Below are 19,909 nucleotides of genomic sequence, written 5' to 3' on the forward strand. Positions count from 1 at the left end.
CTAAGGAACCAGAAGTATGGCTCCATTAAATCCATATGCTTAGCAGTTGTCTTTGAAAACCTAAACTGGCCAGTGAATTGCTGCGGCCTTTCCTACCGCTTTGCTGGTAAATGGCTAAATTGAACTGATGTGTTAAAGTGTTAGACAACCTTCATTTATTTTGCCCTTTTGTACACTTTTTTTAGTTTAAATTTTTCTATTGAAGTATAGTTGCTATACAATAGCATATAAGTTACAGGTATACAATATAGTGGTTCACACCTTTTAGAGTTTATACTCCATTTATAATTATTATAAAATATTGGCTATATTACCCATGTTGTTTTTGTACACGTTTTAATGTACACTCTATCTTCTTGGTCTGATTAAATCCTGGTAGGCATAATATACAAATAATACATACAATACAACAAACAAGCAAAAGTACTGCCTAACTCAGGGAGCTATATTGATACCTTGTAATAGCCTATAATGAAAAAGAATATGAAAAGGAATATATATATATATATATATATATATGTAAATCACTATGCTGTACACCAGAAATGAACACAACATTGTAAACTGACTATACTCCAATTAAAAAAAATCCAAACAAGTAAAAGAAAACACAACCTAAAATTACAGTCAGTAGAAGGAGTAGAGAATGTTATTTCTACTATTCGGGGTTTCTCCAAATGTTCTTTCCAAACCTTTGACCAGGGGTTTCTAACCTGAGGTCCAGAATGGCCTTGACGGGTGGGCAAAGCCCTTGAAATTGTATGCACCGTTCTAAAAATGCAAGGTGGATTTTTTTTTTCCTATAGAGAGTCTATAGTTTTCATCATATTCTAAAATAATATGATAATTGCTGCCTTTGACTAAGTTCTTGCCATTATCTCATTTTATAGATGAGGAAAGAGATGCTCTGATAGGTTCAGTAAATTGCTTAAGGTCAACCATCAAATAAGTAGTGGAGCTGGGATTTGAAGAAAAATTTGTCCGGTTGCAAAGCTCATATTCTTTTCACTTACACCTTGCAGGATTACCCCAAGGGAGTCTGGAGTCCCCAAAAGGTTAGGAGCCACTATTCTAGAAGCTTCCTTTGAAGGGAATTGCTGCTGCTGATAACCCACCTGGGGAAATTAGGCTACCAGCTGTAGTCATTACCTGCTCACCACTGCACATCTCAGAATTTCCTCTGCCTCCATCTTGCTGTATGACCTCTGGGAAAAAGAAGGCAATTATATGAATAAATAGGAGTGCTTTCAACATGTCTAGCTTCAGCCTTTGCCTAATAAATTGGTATTTATGGTCCACAGAAGGATTATGACCTTTAAAAATAAATTTTAATGAGCATATTGCTAGGTTACAAATCTCAATAAATCTATTTACACATAAATTATATATTATGTATTTATATATTCATGAGAACAAAGTTTTTGGGGAACATTTGCTGAAAACCATGATCCCTACCTGAGTTTAATAAACAAGTATTCACTATGGATGGAGATGTCGCAGGCATATTTAAACAGACCAGTGATAAATAATAATAACAGCAAAGGTGCTAGTCATTAGTCATTTAGTTTTGGAGTAGTTTTCAAGCATCTTTTGTTTATTTTAAAAGGTTACAAATGGAATACACATGGTTGTGAATAAAATAAACTCAAACAGTACGAAAGTACATGACGTATAAAGTAAAACATACCCTGCATCCTCTCCACAGAGGTGTTTTTTTTTTTTTTTAGAATTTTTTCTTGTGGATTTATAATAAGTGTGTTTATGTATGCATGGGTATGTATGGGTGTATATAGTTAAAAACCAAAAATAATATATGCATATGTACATATGGTTCTACAATTTGATTTATTTTAACTTAATATTATGATGGACATATTAGTACATTTATATCCACCTCATTGGTTTTGAGGGCTTCATATATATATCCATTGTATAGGTGTACTATTATTTATTTAACTAACTTACCATCAACGGGCATTTAAGTTGCTTCCAAATGTTTGCAGTTGCAAATAATTTTCTTGTACTCACATCTTGGTATGGGTGAGCTTGTAATTTCATAGAACATATTAAAAGTACAATTTCAAGAGAAAAGGATATAAGCTAGTATAATTTAAATTGATTTACCATTTTTGCTAGTGATTTTATTAATTTAACTATTCAGTAAAATGGATTTTTTAGTGTAAAAATAATAGACATGCACGGTCAAAATTTAAACAGTGCATAAAGATATACATGAAAAGTAAATGTTTCCTTTCTCTTCAATTCCTTATCCCAAGTACTTCTCCCTAAAAGCAATAATTGTTAACAATTTTTTATATATCCTTGCAGAAACAATTTAAAACTTGAGTTTGCATGTAAATATTCTTTTTCTTTTTCAAAGTTGGGATCATCATTATAGGCATAGTCCTCTGTCTCTTTTTTAATATTTAATAGTATATTTGGGAGATATTTCCATGTCAGAAATACAGAGCTATCTGATTATTTTCAGTGGACTTTGAAGGTGTTTCCAGGTTTTAGCTGTGACAAAAGACTAATGTATTTTTAAAAGGAATGGATGGTGACAGGAATTTGTTGAAGTGACCATTAGGGACTGATCACAAGCTAAAATTCCTCTCTAGGTATGTTGAACATAATTTCCTAATCTCCGCTCAGACGCATGATCCTACAAAGAATTCATTCTGACTTGTGAAGGCATGAAGACGAGTCTTCCTAAAGATTAAATTAGATGAAATCACTCTTGGTTATGCATTTGTGAAATTCCTTCTTGGAAAAGAATGAAGTAACATGAATTGAGTCCATCCTGCAAAATCAAAACATAGGGTCCCTGTTTGTGTGGAGCTATTGATTTGCTGAGATTTATTAATTGATCTAATGCTCCAGCTGCTTTGAATTACTTTATACACGAACCATTCTTAAAAATATGCAGAGATTGATTATACAGTTTATGTAATTCCTAAAGCCTTTGTCTGGCCCGCTACTAAGCCCTCTACTCAGTTATCAGCTCTGATAAGAAAGGCTCCATCATGATGGGCTCTTCTAGGTAAAAGGCAATCTGATTTTGCCCCTGTACATCAATTCTCTGTGCTATCCTCATTTTTCATCACGAAAGATAAGCAAGAGCTGTTTGTAGTTCCTTCAAACCCACTTATTTGTATTCTCCTGCACAGGGTGACACTCTCCTGTAGATTCAGAGATGGAAGCGCTAGCCTGTCTCTCTCCCAATCACAGGGTTCATTTTTCATGTCCTTGCCTGGAAACTGAATACAGACACCATTTGAGAAAAAAAATTTTTCTCGTCATCTTAAAGATGTTCATTTCATATTTTTTTCTACCCCACAGGCAGATGTGTCTCTGGCAGTTTCTGGTCACCATTATCTCTCACAAATCTAATAAACACACTCTGAATTATACTTCCAGAGGTCGTGATTGAAAGAAAAACCAGATGCAAAATGTGGCTAGAAAAACGCAGAGATTTAATATGAGGTGATATACCCAAATCACAAGCAGAATTTGGTACCTTAGCAAATGTTCCACTTAATATTCTGTTGGCAGGTACATCTGCAACAAAACGCCTCATAAATATTCAGCTACTCTATACCTCTGTCCTCCAGCTCCCAACAATTACAATAATACAATTTTGTCTAAAGTGAAGGAGCAAATGGCAATTAAGCCCACAGGCCCCTGTGGGTTAGCATGGGTTATCCCCACTTTATCGTACAGAAACAGTAACGTTCATGCAAATTATTTGTGCAAGTGATCACTTGTTCACAAATGGGAACAGAACCGATGTGGCAAAACACGTTTGCAAGCCCTTCAAAGATGAAGGCCAGATGCCACGGCTTCTGTGGTCCCTCCAATACAAATGGATATTTAGTAATCGTTCAACTACCTGCACAGTGTGGGGTTTTTGCATTTGCGTTTTTTAAATGAAATTTTTCTCCAGATAATTGTAGATTCACACGCAGTTGGAGATCCCTTGTATACTTTGCCCAGTTTCCCCCAATGGTAACATTTTGCAAAGCGATAGTGTAACAATCAGAATATTGATATGGATACAGATTTCTCTTATTCAGATTTCTCTAGTTTTACTTGTACTCATTTGTGTGTGTTAAGTTCTATACAGTTTTATCACCTGTGTAGGTTTGCATGCCCACCAACACAGTCAAGATACTGAATGGTTTCAACACCGCAAGGATCCGTCAGGTTGCCCTTTAATAAACACACCCACTTCCCTCCCTCCCTTTCCCCCCACCTCTGCTTCCCATATCTCTGACCTTTGACAACTGTAACTAATCTGTCTGTCCTCTGTTTCTAAAATGTTGTCATCTCAAAAATGTTAATAAATGGAATCATACACTATGTAACCTTTTAGGATTGGCTTTTTTTTTTCCCACTCAGCATCATTCTCTGGAGAGTCATCCAGGTCGCTGTGTGTATCCATAGTTCATTTCTTTCCATTGTGAGTGGGATTCCATGGTGTGGATTTATCAATTTGTTTAGCCATTCACCTGTTAAAAGGTATCTGGACTGATTCTAATTTTTGGCTACTACCTAAAAAACCCTGCTATGAACATTTGTGTGCAAGTCTCTGTGTGAGTATAAGTTTTCATTTCTCTGGGATAAATGCCCAGGTGTGCAATTGCTGGGCTTTATGGTAGCTGCACATTTAGTTTTATATAAAACTGTCTGACTACTTTCCAAAGTGGCTGTACCATCTTATATTCCCACCAGCAATGTAGAAGTGATCCAGTTTCTCTGCATCCTCACCAGCATTGGGTGTTGTCACTATTTTTTAATTTCAGCCATTCTGGTAAGTGTATAGTGATGTTTCACTGTGGTTTTAATTTGCATTTCCCTGATGCCTAATAATGTTGAACATCTTTTCCTGTGATTATTTGCCGTCTATGTAACCTCTTCAGTGAACTGTCTAGTCATGTCTTTTACCTATTTTTTTAAATTGGATTTTTTTTCCCTCTGGAGTCTTGAGAGTTGTTTATATATTCTAGTCTTCTGTTGGACACATGTTCTGCAATTATTTTCTCCTAATCTGTAGATTACTCATTTATCCTTTTCATATGGGCTTTCACAGAGCAAAAGCCTTTAGTTTTTATGAAGTTCAATTTGTCAGTTTTTCTTTTTGTGGATCAAGCTTTTGGGATCAAGTCTAAAAATTCTTTGTTTAGTGTTAATTTTGTATCCTCCAACCTTACTGAACTCACTTTTAAGTTCCAGGAGGTATTTATTTTTAGGTTCCTAGGAATTTTCTACATGGACGATCACATGATCTCCAATGCCTTTTCTTTCTTTTTCTTTTCTTACTGGAATACCTCCAACTTTCAGGACTACGTTGAATAAGCTGACGTCCTTGCCTAGTTCCCAGTCATAGTGGGAAGACATTCAGCCTTTCACCATGATGGTTGATGTTAGCTGTAGGTTTCTGGGTGATGTTCTTTATCAAGTTGATACAAATACCCTTCATTCGTAACTTGCCAAGAGATTTTTTTCATGAATGGATGTGGGATTTTGACAAATGATTTTTCTGTATCAATTGAACACGTTTGCTAGCAACTGTAATTAATTGCCAGATTTAGAGTTTGGAAGAATCTTTGATTCCTATGGATCCTGGTTAAAAAGCTACTGACTTAAGATCAGATTGCTTTTACTTGGGATATGAGCGATTAATCAAGGAATATCGTTTCAGGGCATGGCTGTAATTTGGGATCCCCACTGGCTTTCAGTGCCTCCCTCAGCTTGCAAGGGCGCCTTCGTGTTTTGGTTTAGCACCGTAATGCTCTCTTCTAAATTTTATGTCTCACTGTTTATTTCTTTATTTATTTTTGTCTTGTGTGGAGGTAATTAGGTTTGTTTATGTACTTATTTATTTTAATAGATGTGCTGGGAATTGAACCCAGGACCTCATGCATGCTAAGCACGCACTCTACCATTGAGCTATACCCTCCCCCTATGTCTTACTATTTTGAGTGATTGCTTTCTCTTGAGCTGTTCAGTATTTGCAGAACTTGACTTTTATTATCTGAGTTTGTCAATCTTTGGTTCTTTTAGGTAGAGTCTCTTATTTCTTCAGGGTTTGCGGTGGCATAGTGTAAATTGAGGGCATGCACTTATGGCTACTAGATGGGTACTAGATAATTGAAACACGAGCACCCACTGTCTTATTTCTTCTCTACATCGTTCACCGGTGGAAATCTCATCTTCTCAACCCTGCACCTCTCTGGGCCTAATCTCTAAATAAGGGGAGGAAATACAGTCTTTATTTCTAAAATTCTGTGATTTCATTAAGGAAGACTTGAGTCTTTATCAATACGAGTTTAGAGGGAAAACTTGAGACAGTAATCCCTCTGGGAAAAAACCTTTCATCTGAAAGATTCAATGGGAGGTTGGCTGAAATATACAAGTCCAGGCTTTAGGTTAAAATGAAAGTTGCATTATTTCCTAAGAGGTATCTGGTACTGAGAAATGTCAGCTGCTTGGCAATTTTGTTCAAGTCATTTTTTTCTCTTTTTCTAAGTCTTGGGCTTCTTTTTGAGATGCTTACTGAAAGTGTTAATAACAATTAACAGCTATAGCTATAGCTGAAATTCTCCTTTTACTTGTAGTTATGGACAAATTTGAAGACAGAAAGCTTGAAAAATAAATCTTGTGCTGCTGAAATATACTGGTTTCTTGATACAGCCTAACAGAATGTGAATCTCTGGTCATTGAAAAAAGTACTTTTTATATAACTTTGAGTTTTCTCTTTATAAATGTGTGTACTTTTGTCATCTCAGTTGCAGGTTTCTGACTGTCACTCATTCTACTTGCTAATGGTCACAAAATCCCAAAGAATATCCCACAGACATCTCAGAATTCCTACATATGCAAATTAAAAGTAATTTTAATGCTCAAGACAGTGAAACAAGCTCGTAGATTGTCTACACCATAATTATTCCTGCACCAGAGATATTATGCTTCCCAGGTAGATAAATTCAAAATGCTAATTTCCCAATTGTAAATATGCATGATTTCATTTTGGGCGATTTGAACTGGAGAAAAATTATGACTCAGTCTTGAATTTTACTATGCACCATTTTCACTTGGATGTTCCACCCATCATTTCAAATTCCACTTTCCTAAGCCTGAACTGGATGTTTTTCTTCCAAGTGAGGCTGCCTTTCCAATTTTCCTATATCTATGAATATCAGCACTTTTCTCCAGGTAGCCCAAAAGCAAAAGTTGAGTTCTCTGAGATTTCTCTGTCTTCTTCATCTCTTATACATCTTTGTAACAGAACCTGTCCCCATGCTATTCTCATCTCATTCCAAGCCATCATCATTTCCACTTGTTCAGTAAGCTTGTAAATATTTATTGGACATCTACCACGTGCCAGGCTCTGTGCTAGGCACTAGGGATACAATGGTGAATGAGCAAAGAAAGATGAGGTCCTTGTCCATACAGTGTAGTGAGGAAGACAGACATTAATAAGCACACACAAATGTAACACTGCAGCTGTGACAAGTACTATGAAGAAGGGGTATGTGATGTCAGAAGAGCCTAGAATAGATTGGTTTGACCTAGTTATGGAGGCAAAGGAAGACAGTCTTCCCTGAAGAAGTGATGCATGAGCTGAGATCTGAAGGATAAATAGAAGTTAATCAGCTGAAGAAGGGTGGGAAGATCATTCTATGAGAGGTGACAACACACACAGTGGTGTTGTAGTAAGAAAAAGAATGCCAAGTATTGGGGGAGTAAAACAGGGCTGATGGGCTGAAGGCCAGAAAACAAGGGAGAAACTTAGTACAAACTGAGCCTGGAGAGGTAGATAGGGACCAAACCATGCATAGCTTTATAGGCTCTGTTACTCTGTTAAGAAAGTTTTTTTTTTTTAATCCTATGAGTAATACAAAGCCACTAAAGGGAGCTGAGTTTGTGAAGGTGGTGTGTGTGATAAGATTGAATTTACATGTCAAAAAAAGATCATTCTGATTGCATTATGGAACAGATTGGAGGGGCCCAAGAGCAGAGGCAGAATCTAGTTGGGAAGCTACTGTAGTAGTCCAGGTGAGAGACTGATGATGGTTTGGTCAGAGCGGTAAGTGATAAAGATGAATTTGCAGCATCATGGATGGACCTAGAGATTATCATGCTAAGTGAAGTAAGTTAGACAGAGAAAGAAAAATATCATATGATATCACTTATATGTGGAATCTTTAAAAAATGACACAAATGAACTTATTTACAAAACAGAAACAGACTCATAGACATAGAAAATGAAATTATGGTTACCAAAGAGGGAAGGAGGGAGGGATAAATAAGGAGTTTGAGATTTGCAGATACATGCTGCTATATATAAAAGAGACAAACAAGGTCCTACTGTATAGTACAGGGAACTATATTCAATGAAAAAGAATATGAAAAAGATTATATATAAAAATGTATAGCTGAATCACTATGCCATACACCAGAAACTAACACAAAATTGTAAATCAACTATATTTCAATTAAAAATAAATAAATAAAATTTTCAAAAAGATGAAGAGAAACAAATGGAGTCAAGAGATATTTAGGAGATAAGATACATAGGACAAGATTATGGGTTGGCTATAGCAGGTGAAATAACATGAAGGAGACAGAGGGAGAGGGTTTTGGCTTGCACAATAGAATGTATGATGGAACCATTCACAGAGGGAATACTGAAAGAGGACCCAGTTTAGAGAAAGTTCAAGTTGAGGCATACTGAGTTAATGAGATATCCAAGAGATAGTGTCAAGTGAGCAATTGGTTATATAAATGTGGAGCTCAGAATAGAGATCTTGTCTAGAGATAGAACTTAGAGATTCATCTCTGTATAGGTGTTAACTGGAATCCAAGGCATGGAAAAACTATAGAGTGAGAAAAAAAAAAGGTGCTAGGACCAAGCTTTGGGGATCCCTAATATTTAATGACCAGTTGAAACAGGATGTGTCTGCAAAGGCAATAACCAGAAAGAGTGGCCAGAAAAGTAGGAGAAAAACCAAGAGTGCATTACATCATGGAAGTCAACTAAAAGAGCATTTTAAGAAGGAGGGAGTGATCAACATTAACAAAGGCTGGTGAAAGGTCAAGTAAGCGGAGGACTGAAAAAGTACGCATAGTATTTATCTACATGGAGGCTATTGGTGGCCTTAGTGAATGCTGTTCAGTTGAATGATGATGGCAGAAGCCTGATTCCTGTGAGCTAAAGAATGGGTTAGAGGAGCATGGAGACAGCCAATATAGATAAACTTTCTTTAAAGAAGTTTGGGTGTGATAGGAGGGAGAGTCATAGGGCAGTACCGCAGAGGGATGTAAGGTTTTAATTTTTTATTTCAAGAGACTGGAATATGTTTTAAATCAGGAGGGAAAAGCTCCTTAGGGAAAGGAGGGATGACGGCTGGTGTGAGCTTTCTGAGACGGTAGCACAGCTAAGTTTCTATCTGATGACTTCCATTGTTTTTTCCTATGAAGTCAGAGGTATGGCTACTTGACAAAGATGGGAGGGTAAAGTTTGAGAGTGGGGAAGATTTTCAATACTTATTGCAGAGATTAGAGGCATACATTGACCAGGTAAAAGTAGTAGGCTGGATCAGGAGTGTGAAAAGCTTCTCTGAAGTTTGGTGATCATGAATTTATAGAAACACTAATTCATCCTCTTGTGTGACCGTGGCTGCTCTAATGTAGATATGGAGGCGATGGATAGTTGGATTAGCCTACAGTTGGCGGGAGTGCGGTTGGGGAGAGGACTTTATCAGTGCCTTAATGAGTCTCCTTGCCTTCAGTTTCTTCCCATCCCTACCCATCATGTACACTGCCACAAAATTCATTTCCTTTAAGGACTACTTTTTATCAACTCATTCTCCTAGCTCAAGAATTTACATCTTTCCAAATGGTGTAGTCGTTAAGAGCATAGATGATAGATCTTGGTCTGAAATTCGAATGTGAATTTGAGCAATTCATGTAAAGTTTTTGACAGTTTCTTCAACTCTAAAATGTAGGTAATTGTAATATTTACCTTATAAAGTTGTTAGGTGCATTAAGTGAGATAGCAAATTGCACAGTGCTTGGCTTGTAGTAAGTACAGGAAAGCTGCTGTCTTGTCTTCTCTTAGCTGTCTCTCCACCCTTCCCTTCAGGTCTCATCCTAGTTGGACGTTCTTTCTCACCCTTATCCAACAGAATCCCTCCCAACTAGACTGTTTCACAACCTCCATTATTCATTGCTACATGTGCTTGCCTTCTGTACCCAAACTCCATCATTTCTCAAAAAGCCTAAGTCTTCTAAGAGAAAGCTTCCTCATTAGCTTGAAGCCAGTGCACTGATCTCCGATGATACTTTAGAGACGTGTGAAACCTGAGTATATTCCATTATTCACTTTATTATAAACTATATTATTTTATTGTGTTTTTATTGTTTAAAAAATATTATGTTATATTTTGTCTAAAAATATTTCAATAATGTAAGACTTTTCCAGTAAGCGTGTGAGCTCTTTAAAGGAAGAAATCATGCCATAAACTATGCAGTTCTCACAGGACCTAGAATAGTAGTCACAATATTTGTTACATTTAATTGGACTTGAATTGAGACATAAGCTAGGCTCCAGTAGTCTTCAAAGTGGGGTGCACAATTCTAGGGGTACTCAGACAATACATTAGAGTGCAAGGAAAAAAATATTGTGAAACTTCTATTTATATTTATTTTTATCGTGTTATTTTGCCATTTATATTTTGTGTATATTTATAATGTACATAACATAAATTTATTATATATATTTATATACATTATTGATAAATGTATATACATTAATGGCATATGTTTAAGAAATTTTAATCTTGAGGTTCCAGATCAAAACATTTTCAATCGATAGTATTGAGATGAGTGATAGAGATTTGACAACAGGTAATCATTTTTGAGCACTTACTGTGTGCCAGATGCTATGCTAAGTGTTTTACATGCATTAAGTCAATGCTCCAAACAATTTTCTAAGGTCTGTGTTATTATCTCATATTACAGAGGAGGAAATTGCCGCACAGTGAGGTTAAGTAACTAGTCCCAGATTACATAATGAATAAGTGAGGGAGCCAGGATTTAAAAATACATCTATTTGAATCCAAAGCTTGTCCTCTTTTTTGGAAGATTTTAACTACACAATCCAATTTCTGGAATAGATATAGAACTCTTCAAGTTACCTAGTTCTTCTTAAGTTAGTTTTGATTACTTGTGGCTTTCAAGAAATCAGTTCATTTTCCAAAGTTAGTCCTAATCAGTGTACTACTCTAGCATGCACCCCTCTTTTAGGAGTGCCCATATTTTTTAGTGGAGACATTATGGAATGGATGTCCTACTTGTTACTTAACCAGGACATTATGAGAACCATATATAGATTTTGGAAAGTAGAAAATCATCTTAAGAAAAGCTAAGTACAGTTGACCCTTGAACAAAGCGAGGGTAAGGAAAGTCAACCCTCTTGACCAGTGAAAATCCCAGCACAATTTATATCTGTGGTTTCTCCATATTTACTCTTCTACATCCAAGGATTCAACCAACAGTGGATTTAGCACTGTAGTACTTACTATTTAAAAAAAAATCCGTGTATAACTGGAGCCACATGATTCAAACCCTGTTATTCAAGGGTCAACTGTAATCACATGATTTGATTTATATCTGATACTTCTTTCCTTTTAAAAATATGAAAAAAAAATTATAGAGCTCTTTCTTAAAGAATTGTCTCCGACCTCTAAAGTTGAATCCAAAATAACACATGCTTGGTAATTTTTCAGTTGTTTATGAAAATATAACAATTCAAGAAACAAGTACAACTCTTTCACAACAAATAGATTTGACAACTCCATCCCAAGTTACTGAACTAAAACCGCAAAAGACTGTCTATTTTTCCACAATGACGTCTAAAAGCATGCCTGTATTTGCAACTGATTATACAACTAGATCGTATTCCAATACAATATCTCCACCTCTGGAAACAATGACTACACCAAATTCTTTAAAGACACCCATAGCTGAGACAGCTACATTTGCAGCAGACATTTTGCCTACTTCAGCAGCCATTGCTTTGTCTACCAAGAGTACTTCCATTGGCCCTACTACCAATTCTGCGAAAATAACTAAATCCACATCTTCAGAGAGCACAAGGACAGCAAGAATGGCTGAATCAGTTGCTACTGAGACCTTTCATCCAACTGTAGCTACTAATTTCCTGTACACATCTGAATTTACCAAGAATTCAACTGTATCCAAAACTTCAGTAACTGGATCTCAGTCGGCTGTTATGAGGACAACATCTTTATTCTCATCTATTGAGTCCACATCCATGCCTACAACATCTCGGCCCAAACACAAATCCACAGGTATTGGGGCATCTACAGCTTCTGGAAGTGTACCTTGGTCCACTGTGGAACAGACCTCAGCTACAACTACTCACATTGGGACTGCATCAACACTGCCACCTGAGTCTGTGCTCATCTCTACAGCCACTCCAGTGGATTCTGTATTTCCTGGAAATCAGACAGCATCTATGTTGGCAACAACTGATATGGAAATACCCTTTACAGTTTTTCCTACTGAGTCTATTGAGATGACACCTGCGTTAAGAACAGCTGAAATAGAATCGACATCTATAAATTTCCGGGATGTCTCTTCACCCAGAATGGAAGATACAGTATCTACCTCCGCGCCAAAAGAGGCCTCTTCTATGGCCCTTTCTTTCAGGACATCGTCTCCATTCACCGGAGCTCAGAGTGTACAGACAGTTATTGATGCTGAGACTACACACACAGCCGGGACTCCCGGAGTCACACTTGCACCTACGGTGGCCCAAACTATGCTTTCCCCCACAATCACTGGGCCAGAGTACACCCAGAATACACCCACAGGTGGTGAGAACATGCTTCCTTTGATTTCCACTGAATCAGCTTCCACATCCAAGGCATTTCAGTCTGGTCCCACATCAATAACTGATGAAGATGACCATCTACCTTCTACCAATGAGATCACTTGGACTTCCAGGCCAGACCAGACCCTGTTGACATCAGCATTCCATGGGAGTACTTCTAATACAGAACATGCATCCACAAATACTAATACTATCATCCCACCAGAAACATCCACAGAGAATGAGGCTACCACTACCGCTGATGCTACCACAGACAGATACACAACAGTTCTATCCAATTTGACATCTCCAAGGTTTGCTAACTTCTCCACAGTTACTGGAACCACAAGTGTAACCAAACTGCCTGAGTGTAAACTTACCACTTTACTACTAAAAACCACTCCTACGTCCACAGTAGCTGAAAATGAACTTCTTTCAACACCAAGGGAGACAGTTGTTCTGCCAGTAGATATAGTATCTACCCTTGCTGACGTTGAACCGAATTTTTCTACTGAGGAGAGTGCTTCTGAGAACACACAAACAGAGACAAATGGTATAATTGCATTTGGAGAGACAACAGACCCTGTACCAGAGTCTGCAACAACAGAAAGATTCAAGACTCCTGTGACAAGGGAAGAAACAACTTCCCATTATCTTAAGGGAAAATTGACTCTAGCAGCCACAACCGAGGTTTCTCCATTTGCAACAATGCTGGAAGCAACAGATGAATCTGTTTCCCCTTTTCTTGATTTAGAAAAGCTGACTGCCCGGTTGGATAACAAAACTGCAACTACTGAGGTGAGAGGAAGTTGGTTTTCTACAAAATTGGTAAAAACCACACCTAAGAGTTCATACAATGGAACTACAGAAATCTTTAATTCCACCCACATCTACACAGCAAACTGGACTTCAGAGACTCTACCCGAGGGGAATCCAACTCCATCTCCCACTTCTGGGAACACACAGTCACTTCCCAAATCCCTGGATGCTTCCACCACACTGGGGACGAGTTATGTCACTATCCCTAAAGACAGGACAGCTGTGTCCTTGTCTGCTGGAACCTTCCCTCCACAGCCTGCAGCTAGCCATTCCTCAGCACCCCTTGTGCCTAGTACCCATATGTTCTCCCTGCCAGTTCATGTCTCTGCTGTTGCCTCTATGGTGGTGTCTGAGGAGACTAAGGCTATCACGCCTGAGCCTTCTACACTGGCCAGGGCTTCCTCCACATCTATGCCCTCAGATGTCTCAACTCTGTCATCAGCTATGGTGACCACAGCATCAGTGCCACCATTGGATCAGACTGCTTCCACCACCAGCGACACCGTACCTACCCACAGAGACTCTCTTCACACGGCTTCAGAGGCCACAGTGATCTCTGTCAGGATGACACCCACACCAGTTCCCTCTCTGACAGAGACTCTCATCCCCTCGCTGAGACCTCCCACTCCTGTGGCGACTAAGGCTGAGACCACCCTTCTCTCCACCTCAGCTGATGCAGTAACCCCTTCCAGACCAATACTTGCCTGCTCTAAATCTCCTCCTGACAACACTCCTGTGGTGTCCTCCACTCATGTGACCTCAAGTCTGTCTACACCATTAGCAACCCAACCCATATCTCAAGCAGAGGAGACTTCTACCCATGCTCTGAGCTTTCCATATACTTTCAGTGGTAGTGGAGATGCTGGCTTGGCTACTGGCACCACAGAAACTTCTGCTGTTGATGAGACCGTGCCCTCACACATCTCTGCCAACAAGCTTATTACTTCAGGAGATGGGTACATCTCTCAACCTTCCACACGTCTTGTAAACACACGGGTCCCCACCCTATTAGTGACTGACGATTCTACCTTATCCTCTAGCAAAGAGCAGATGACCACCTTCCTGGGAAAGACCCCTAGAACTCCAAAGATGACAGAAATGCCCCCACCAAATAATCTTTTTATTTCAGTCTTCCACAGTACATCATCCTTAGAAATGACAGATACAGGATTTTCTGAGACCACAGAAGTTTCCAGTCATCAAACACATTCACATTCAGAGATTCCATTTGTGACTCCACCTAACAGGAGTTCGGCTTCATCTCCCACTTCTGGGAGTACACAGACTATACCTACCTCGACCTCAAGGAACACAGTAGATGTCCACGTTTCAGAAATGTCTACTAGTCTTGGGAAAACAGCTCTCCCTACACAATCTCTGACAATCACCTCACTTTTGTCTCCTGAAAAAGAAAGCCTGAGTGTCCCCTCAGTATATATCCCCAGGACTGAAGAAACGATAGTAAGCCCCACCCCTGTGACTCACCCTTTCTCACACCGCCAGGATACTTCATTTGTAGAGCCCATAACTTCCGGGACCACCAGAATATCAAATTCTGTAAATGTCAACACAACTCTTTCACACTTGCTTTTACCTAGGACGCAAGCTGATGTGTCTTCAGTTGCCTCTCTCATTTCTGAAAGCACACAGACCTCCCCCGAGTCCCTGTCTCTTTCCACAGCTCGGCTCTCTAGTGCCAGTTTTACAGCTAGCTCCCCTGACAGGGTTGCTACAGCCCTTTCCACTCCAAATGTACCCACAGCACTTCGTGGGGAAACCTCTATGGCAACGTCCATTCCTATCTACCAGATGTCCCCACTGCCAGTTCGTGTCACTGCCTTCACCTCTAAAAGAGTTTCGGACACTCCCACAGCACTAACAACTAAATCTTGTGAAACAGCACACCCGGATTGTTGGAAAAGTTCCTCTGTAGTCACTTCTGGGCCTATGTCTGAGATGTCCTCAATGTCAGTTCATGACTCTTCTCTCTCACCTCCAGCTGTTTCTTCTGATGCTTCCACAATGGTTGGATCATTTTATACTTTATTGTCTGCAATTATCCCTAGGACTTCTAGGACCACACAAACATCAACATTGGATGTCACACCTGGGACATATGCTGGACCTACTTTAAAAACCACAGTGGTTTCCTCTGCTTTCACTTCTTCAGAAATAACAGACGTGTCCTCCAGGATCACACCTACATCCTTTTCCTCCTCAACAGACCCAGCTTTTCCCTCTGTGAAAACCATTCCAACCACTATTATGGCTGAGATAGTGACTCCATTCATAGGCACCACTGCCTCCTCTCTACTCAGTTCTAAGAACATTGAAGCTATTTCTTCCATTCCAAAGACCACATTTTCACCATTTCTATCAACAACCCAACAATTACCCCAAGGAGATGAGGCCACCACTCTGGGCATATTATCTGGGATTTCTAACAGCTCTCTAGCTACTGTAAACAATGGTAAAGTGACAGCTCTTACAAATACTTATTCCAGGCCTGTTGACTCTGAAAGTGTGCTTTCATCTACTCCTTCAGAAAATCTCCATACTTCCTTAAATATTCAGGTTTCTCCATCTTTGACTAGCTTTAAGAGCACTCCTGGACCCACAAAAAGTGTAAAAGCCACCATTTACCTTTCTTCGAATACAGAAAAGACGACTTCTTTGTCAGAAAATACTTCAACGGCTGAACTAACAAAAGATGCCATGTCTGTGAACACACCTGTTTCATATCCTCCATGGATTCCATCCAGTACAACTCCACCCTCTTTGACGTCGCTTCTTTTTTCACCTCATAGTCCTGAAGCCGAGTTCTCCTCTCCAAAGACTTCCCTTCCTCCTACGTCTCAAATGGTTGAATTTCCAGTTCTGGGAACAAGAACCTCATCTAGTAACACCCAACTTCTGCTTACGACTTCCTGGAATACACCTACAGCTCAGTTTTCAATTTCCAGCGCTACTCATGTCCCAACACCTAGCAAGATGGAAACAGAAAGTTCTTACCCTGTTCCAGAGACTTTGTCAACTCTCACAGCCTCTCAGACTGGTCTTGTGTCTGGAGATGTTATGGCAATGTCAGCAGTTTCCACAAGAGGAATTCTTCCCACCTTGGGGTTGTCTGAGAGCCCTTCATTGTCAATATCTTCAAGATCTATCCTTACTACTTTGGCTGACATTAAGCACACGTTTGAGAAGACAACCACATCTGTAACTCCTGGGACAACGCTCCCATCACATCCTTCTGGTGCTCCTTCAGGATCTATAATTTCAAAGGTTACTACTTCACCTATGCTGACTTGGATCTTATCTAGTCTCCCTTCAGGTTCCCCTCTGGCAACTATGTCAAATGCTCCTCACTTGATAACTTCCTCTACTGAAGAGGTGCCAAAATCCACAGTTCTGACTTCTGACATAACACCAACACACCCGTTCACTAACATTACAATACTACCCTTTGCTGGTTTAAGTGCCATACCCACCAGAACTATCCCTACACCTGTAGTGGGCAGTCTCACTACTGGCTTCCCAACTTCTTTCCCTATGTCTATAAAAATCACAGATGACAGTGCAAACATTTCCAAGTCCCCTGAAGAATTTGCCAGAATCACTGTGACTGCTGACTCCAGGACCGTGTCTCAACCTCTATTCTTTAGCAGAATGAGTAAATCACCTCCTACAATTGACTACACCCTATCTGTTGGTTCCATGCTTCTCCCTAGCTCTACAGCAACATCTGCATGGAGCAGAATCCCAGCTGCATCAGCATCCCCTACTTTAGTTCTTCCTAAGCCCACACAGGACTCCCTTCTAAACACAGCCGCCATGACATCCACTGCTACTGGAGCCTCATTTCCACTTATACTCACTGGAGTAACACATCCTTCTACAGCAACTGTGTCTTCACTACCCTTTTCCTCTTTTGAGACAACCTGGCTGGACTCCACACCTTCCTTTTTGTCTACAGAAACTTTGACTTCACCTATTGCCGCTATGGCCAAAGGTATGTTCCACGATGTGTGTGGCATAACAGAATGTGTGCATAATGGGACATGTGTTCTCCAAGATAGCCAGTTCTCTGACGGCAGAAAGGGAAAAAGAAGGTACAGGTGTTTCTAATCTTCAGACAGTGGGTACCTTGTCCAAACATAGAATTCTCTAGCCGTGTTGCTTACCTTTGCTTTATTGAAATGTAATGCAAATGTACCTTTTCACTCAGTATGACATTTCTAAGCCTTCTTTCTTTCTTTCTTTTTTGCAGGTGGGGAGGTAATTAGGTTTGTTTGTTTGTTTGTTTGTTTGTTTGTTTATTCAGTGGAGGTATTGGGGATTAAACCCAGGACCTTGTGCATGCTAAGCATACGCTCTACCACTTGAGCTATACCCTCCTCCCCAAGCCTCCTTTCCATCCTTTTCTTCCTGATGCTCTCACTCTGACTCTGTCAATGTGAACATGGATCAGGACCCTCATCCCCTTCCCTATAAAAGGATTATATGCCCTTACATCTGACGTGTTGACCACATACCAGAATACACCAGAAAGTATTCTAGTTTGCTATTTTTGAATTCTTTTCATGTAGGTCCAGTCTCTACCTCCAGCTGGCTTCAAATGCTCATCTGTGGCCAATGAGTATTTGGCTTCCAAATTATTCAAATATGGGATAGATACTCATTCAACTTTTAATATTCCAAAGTTGAAATTTGATAGTACAGATAAGAGAAAGAAGGAAATAAAGAAAACCCCAAAATAATAAAGAAGGACACAGGAAGAAATGAATATTTTCTCAGTACAAATGAACTTGTGAGATAATGTTCAGCTTGGCCATTAAATGGACTGGAAGTCTGTTGGCCAATGAAAACTAACATTTGGGGGATTTGTAGAATGTCTATCAATTGTGTAGAAGTCAGGGAACAGCCCAAATAATTAAAGCAAAAATCCGATGGTACATCCTGGTTTGCTTTTTGTATATGGACCTGAAGGTACTGGTTCTTGACCTTGGACCTAAATTAAACAAAGTTTAAGAATGAGACTTCATTATTTGGTTTCTTCAAACTGAAGAGCATTTTAACCAAACTTACAGAAATTAAATTTCTTGAACTAAATCGATGAAATTAATCTCCTTATTTTTAATTGCAGTTTCCTTCTACAATACTGAAATGAGCTTGTCTGTCTTTGATGAAAAGCCAAGGATCCTTATCACTGATGTTGTAAAGGAATTTGCAGAAAATTGGGTAAAATAATCTTTTGAATATTTATGGTACATATAAAATATGTGAAAAAATATATATTAAAGACCAAGTAGATTAAAACTAGGCTGCACTTTTCTCTACCCATAATACATTTCACAGAAAATTGGTTCTGATTCTTTTTGTTGCTGCAAATCTATCTAATCTGTAAGCGACACCATAAGGATGTATGTAGTCTCTCTTTCATAGTGTCAATGCTGAAAGCTTTTATGGGATGTTATTATTTTAATTTGTTTAAAACTGTACATTTCCTTGCACCAACACAAATTCTGGGTCTTTGCCAAATTTCCCTTATTTGGGGGATGTAGGAGAGCAGTGATAACATAGTCTACGCCATAGTACTTAAATATTTTTGTTTTCTGCATTTTGATTTCTTTTCTGTCCTACGCAATAAATGTTTTATTTATTTTTACATTTTTCTAATAATAAGAGCAATACCTACTGTCTGTAAAAAAATTCAGACACTGAAAACTGAAACCCAGAAAGTAAATGTCCTCTCTGTTATCCCTTCTTGTATTAATTCCTCTTAACAGTCTGCAGTATATTCTTTCCGATTTTTTTCTATACATATAATAGCATTGATGCATGTATTTTTTTTACAAAAATAATTGAGCTCATACTAAGTGTGCTATTCCTCAACTTGCTTTCTTTTCACTTAACCACGTATCTTTAAGCGTATTCATGCTGATAAATATAAATCTACATCATATACATTAACAAATGCATAGGAGTTCACTAGATGGTTGTGATGTAGTATTTCTTTTTTTATTAAAAATTTTATTGAGTTATGGTCAGTTTACAATGTTTTGTCAACCCTTGGTGTCAGCATGATTCTTCAGCCTGTGTTTCTTTTAATCCAAATATCCTTTGGTGAACATTTGGGTTGTTTCTATTTTTCTCTTTATTTGGAAACAATGCTGACAGTAATGCCGTTGC

At 38.8% G+C, this 19,909-nt stretch overlaps 1 protein-coding gene across 1 annotated transcript in view; it reads left to right on the forward strand.

Moving 5' to 3' along the window:
• Positions 1–19,909, forward strand: part of ADGRG4 (adhesion G protein-coupled receptor G4) — an 82,745-nt gene that overhangs the window by 13,290 nt on the left and 49,546 nt on the right. Inside the window, 2 exon segments of the mRNA XM_006195387.2 lie at positions 11,793–17,729; positions 18,864–18,958. Coding sequence (XP_006195449.2) covers positions 11,793–17,729; positions 18,864–18,958 — 6,032 coding nt within the window.

The sequence above is a fragment of the Camelus ferus genome, chromosome X (genome assembly GCF_009834535.1).
Source record: "Camelus ferus isolate YT-003-E chromosome X, BCGSAC_Cfer_1.0, whole genome shotgun sequence".
Taxonomy (NCBI): Eukaryota; Metazoa; Chordata; class Mammalia; order Artiodactyla; family Camelidae; genus Camelus; species Camelus ferus.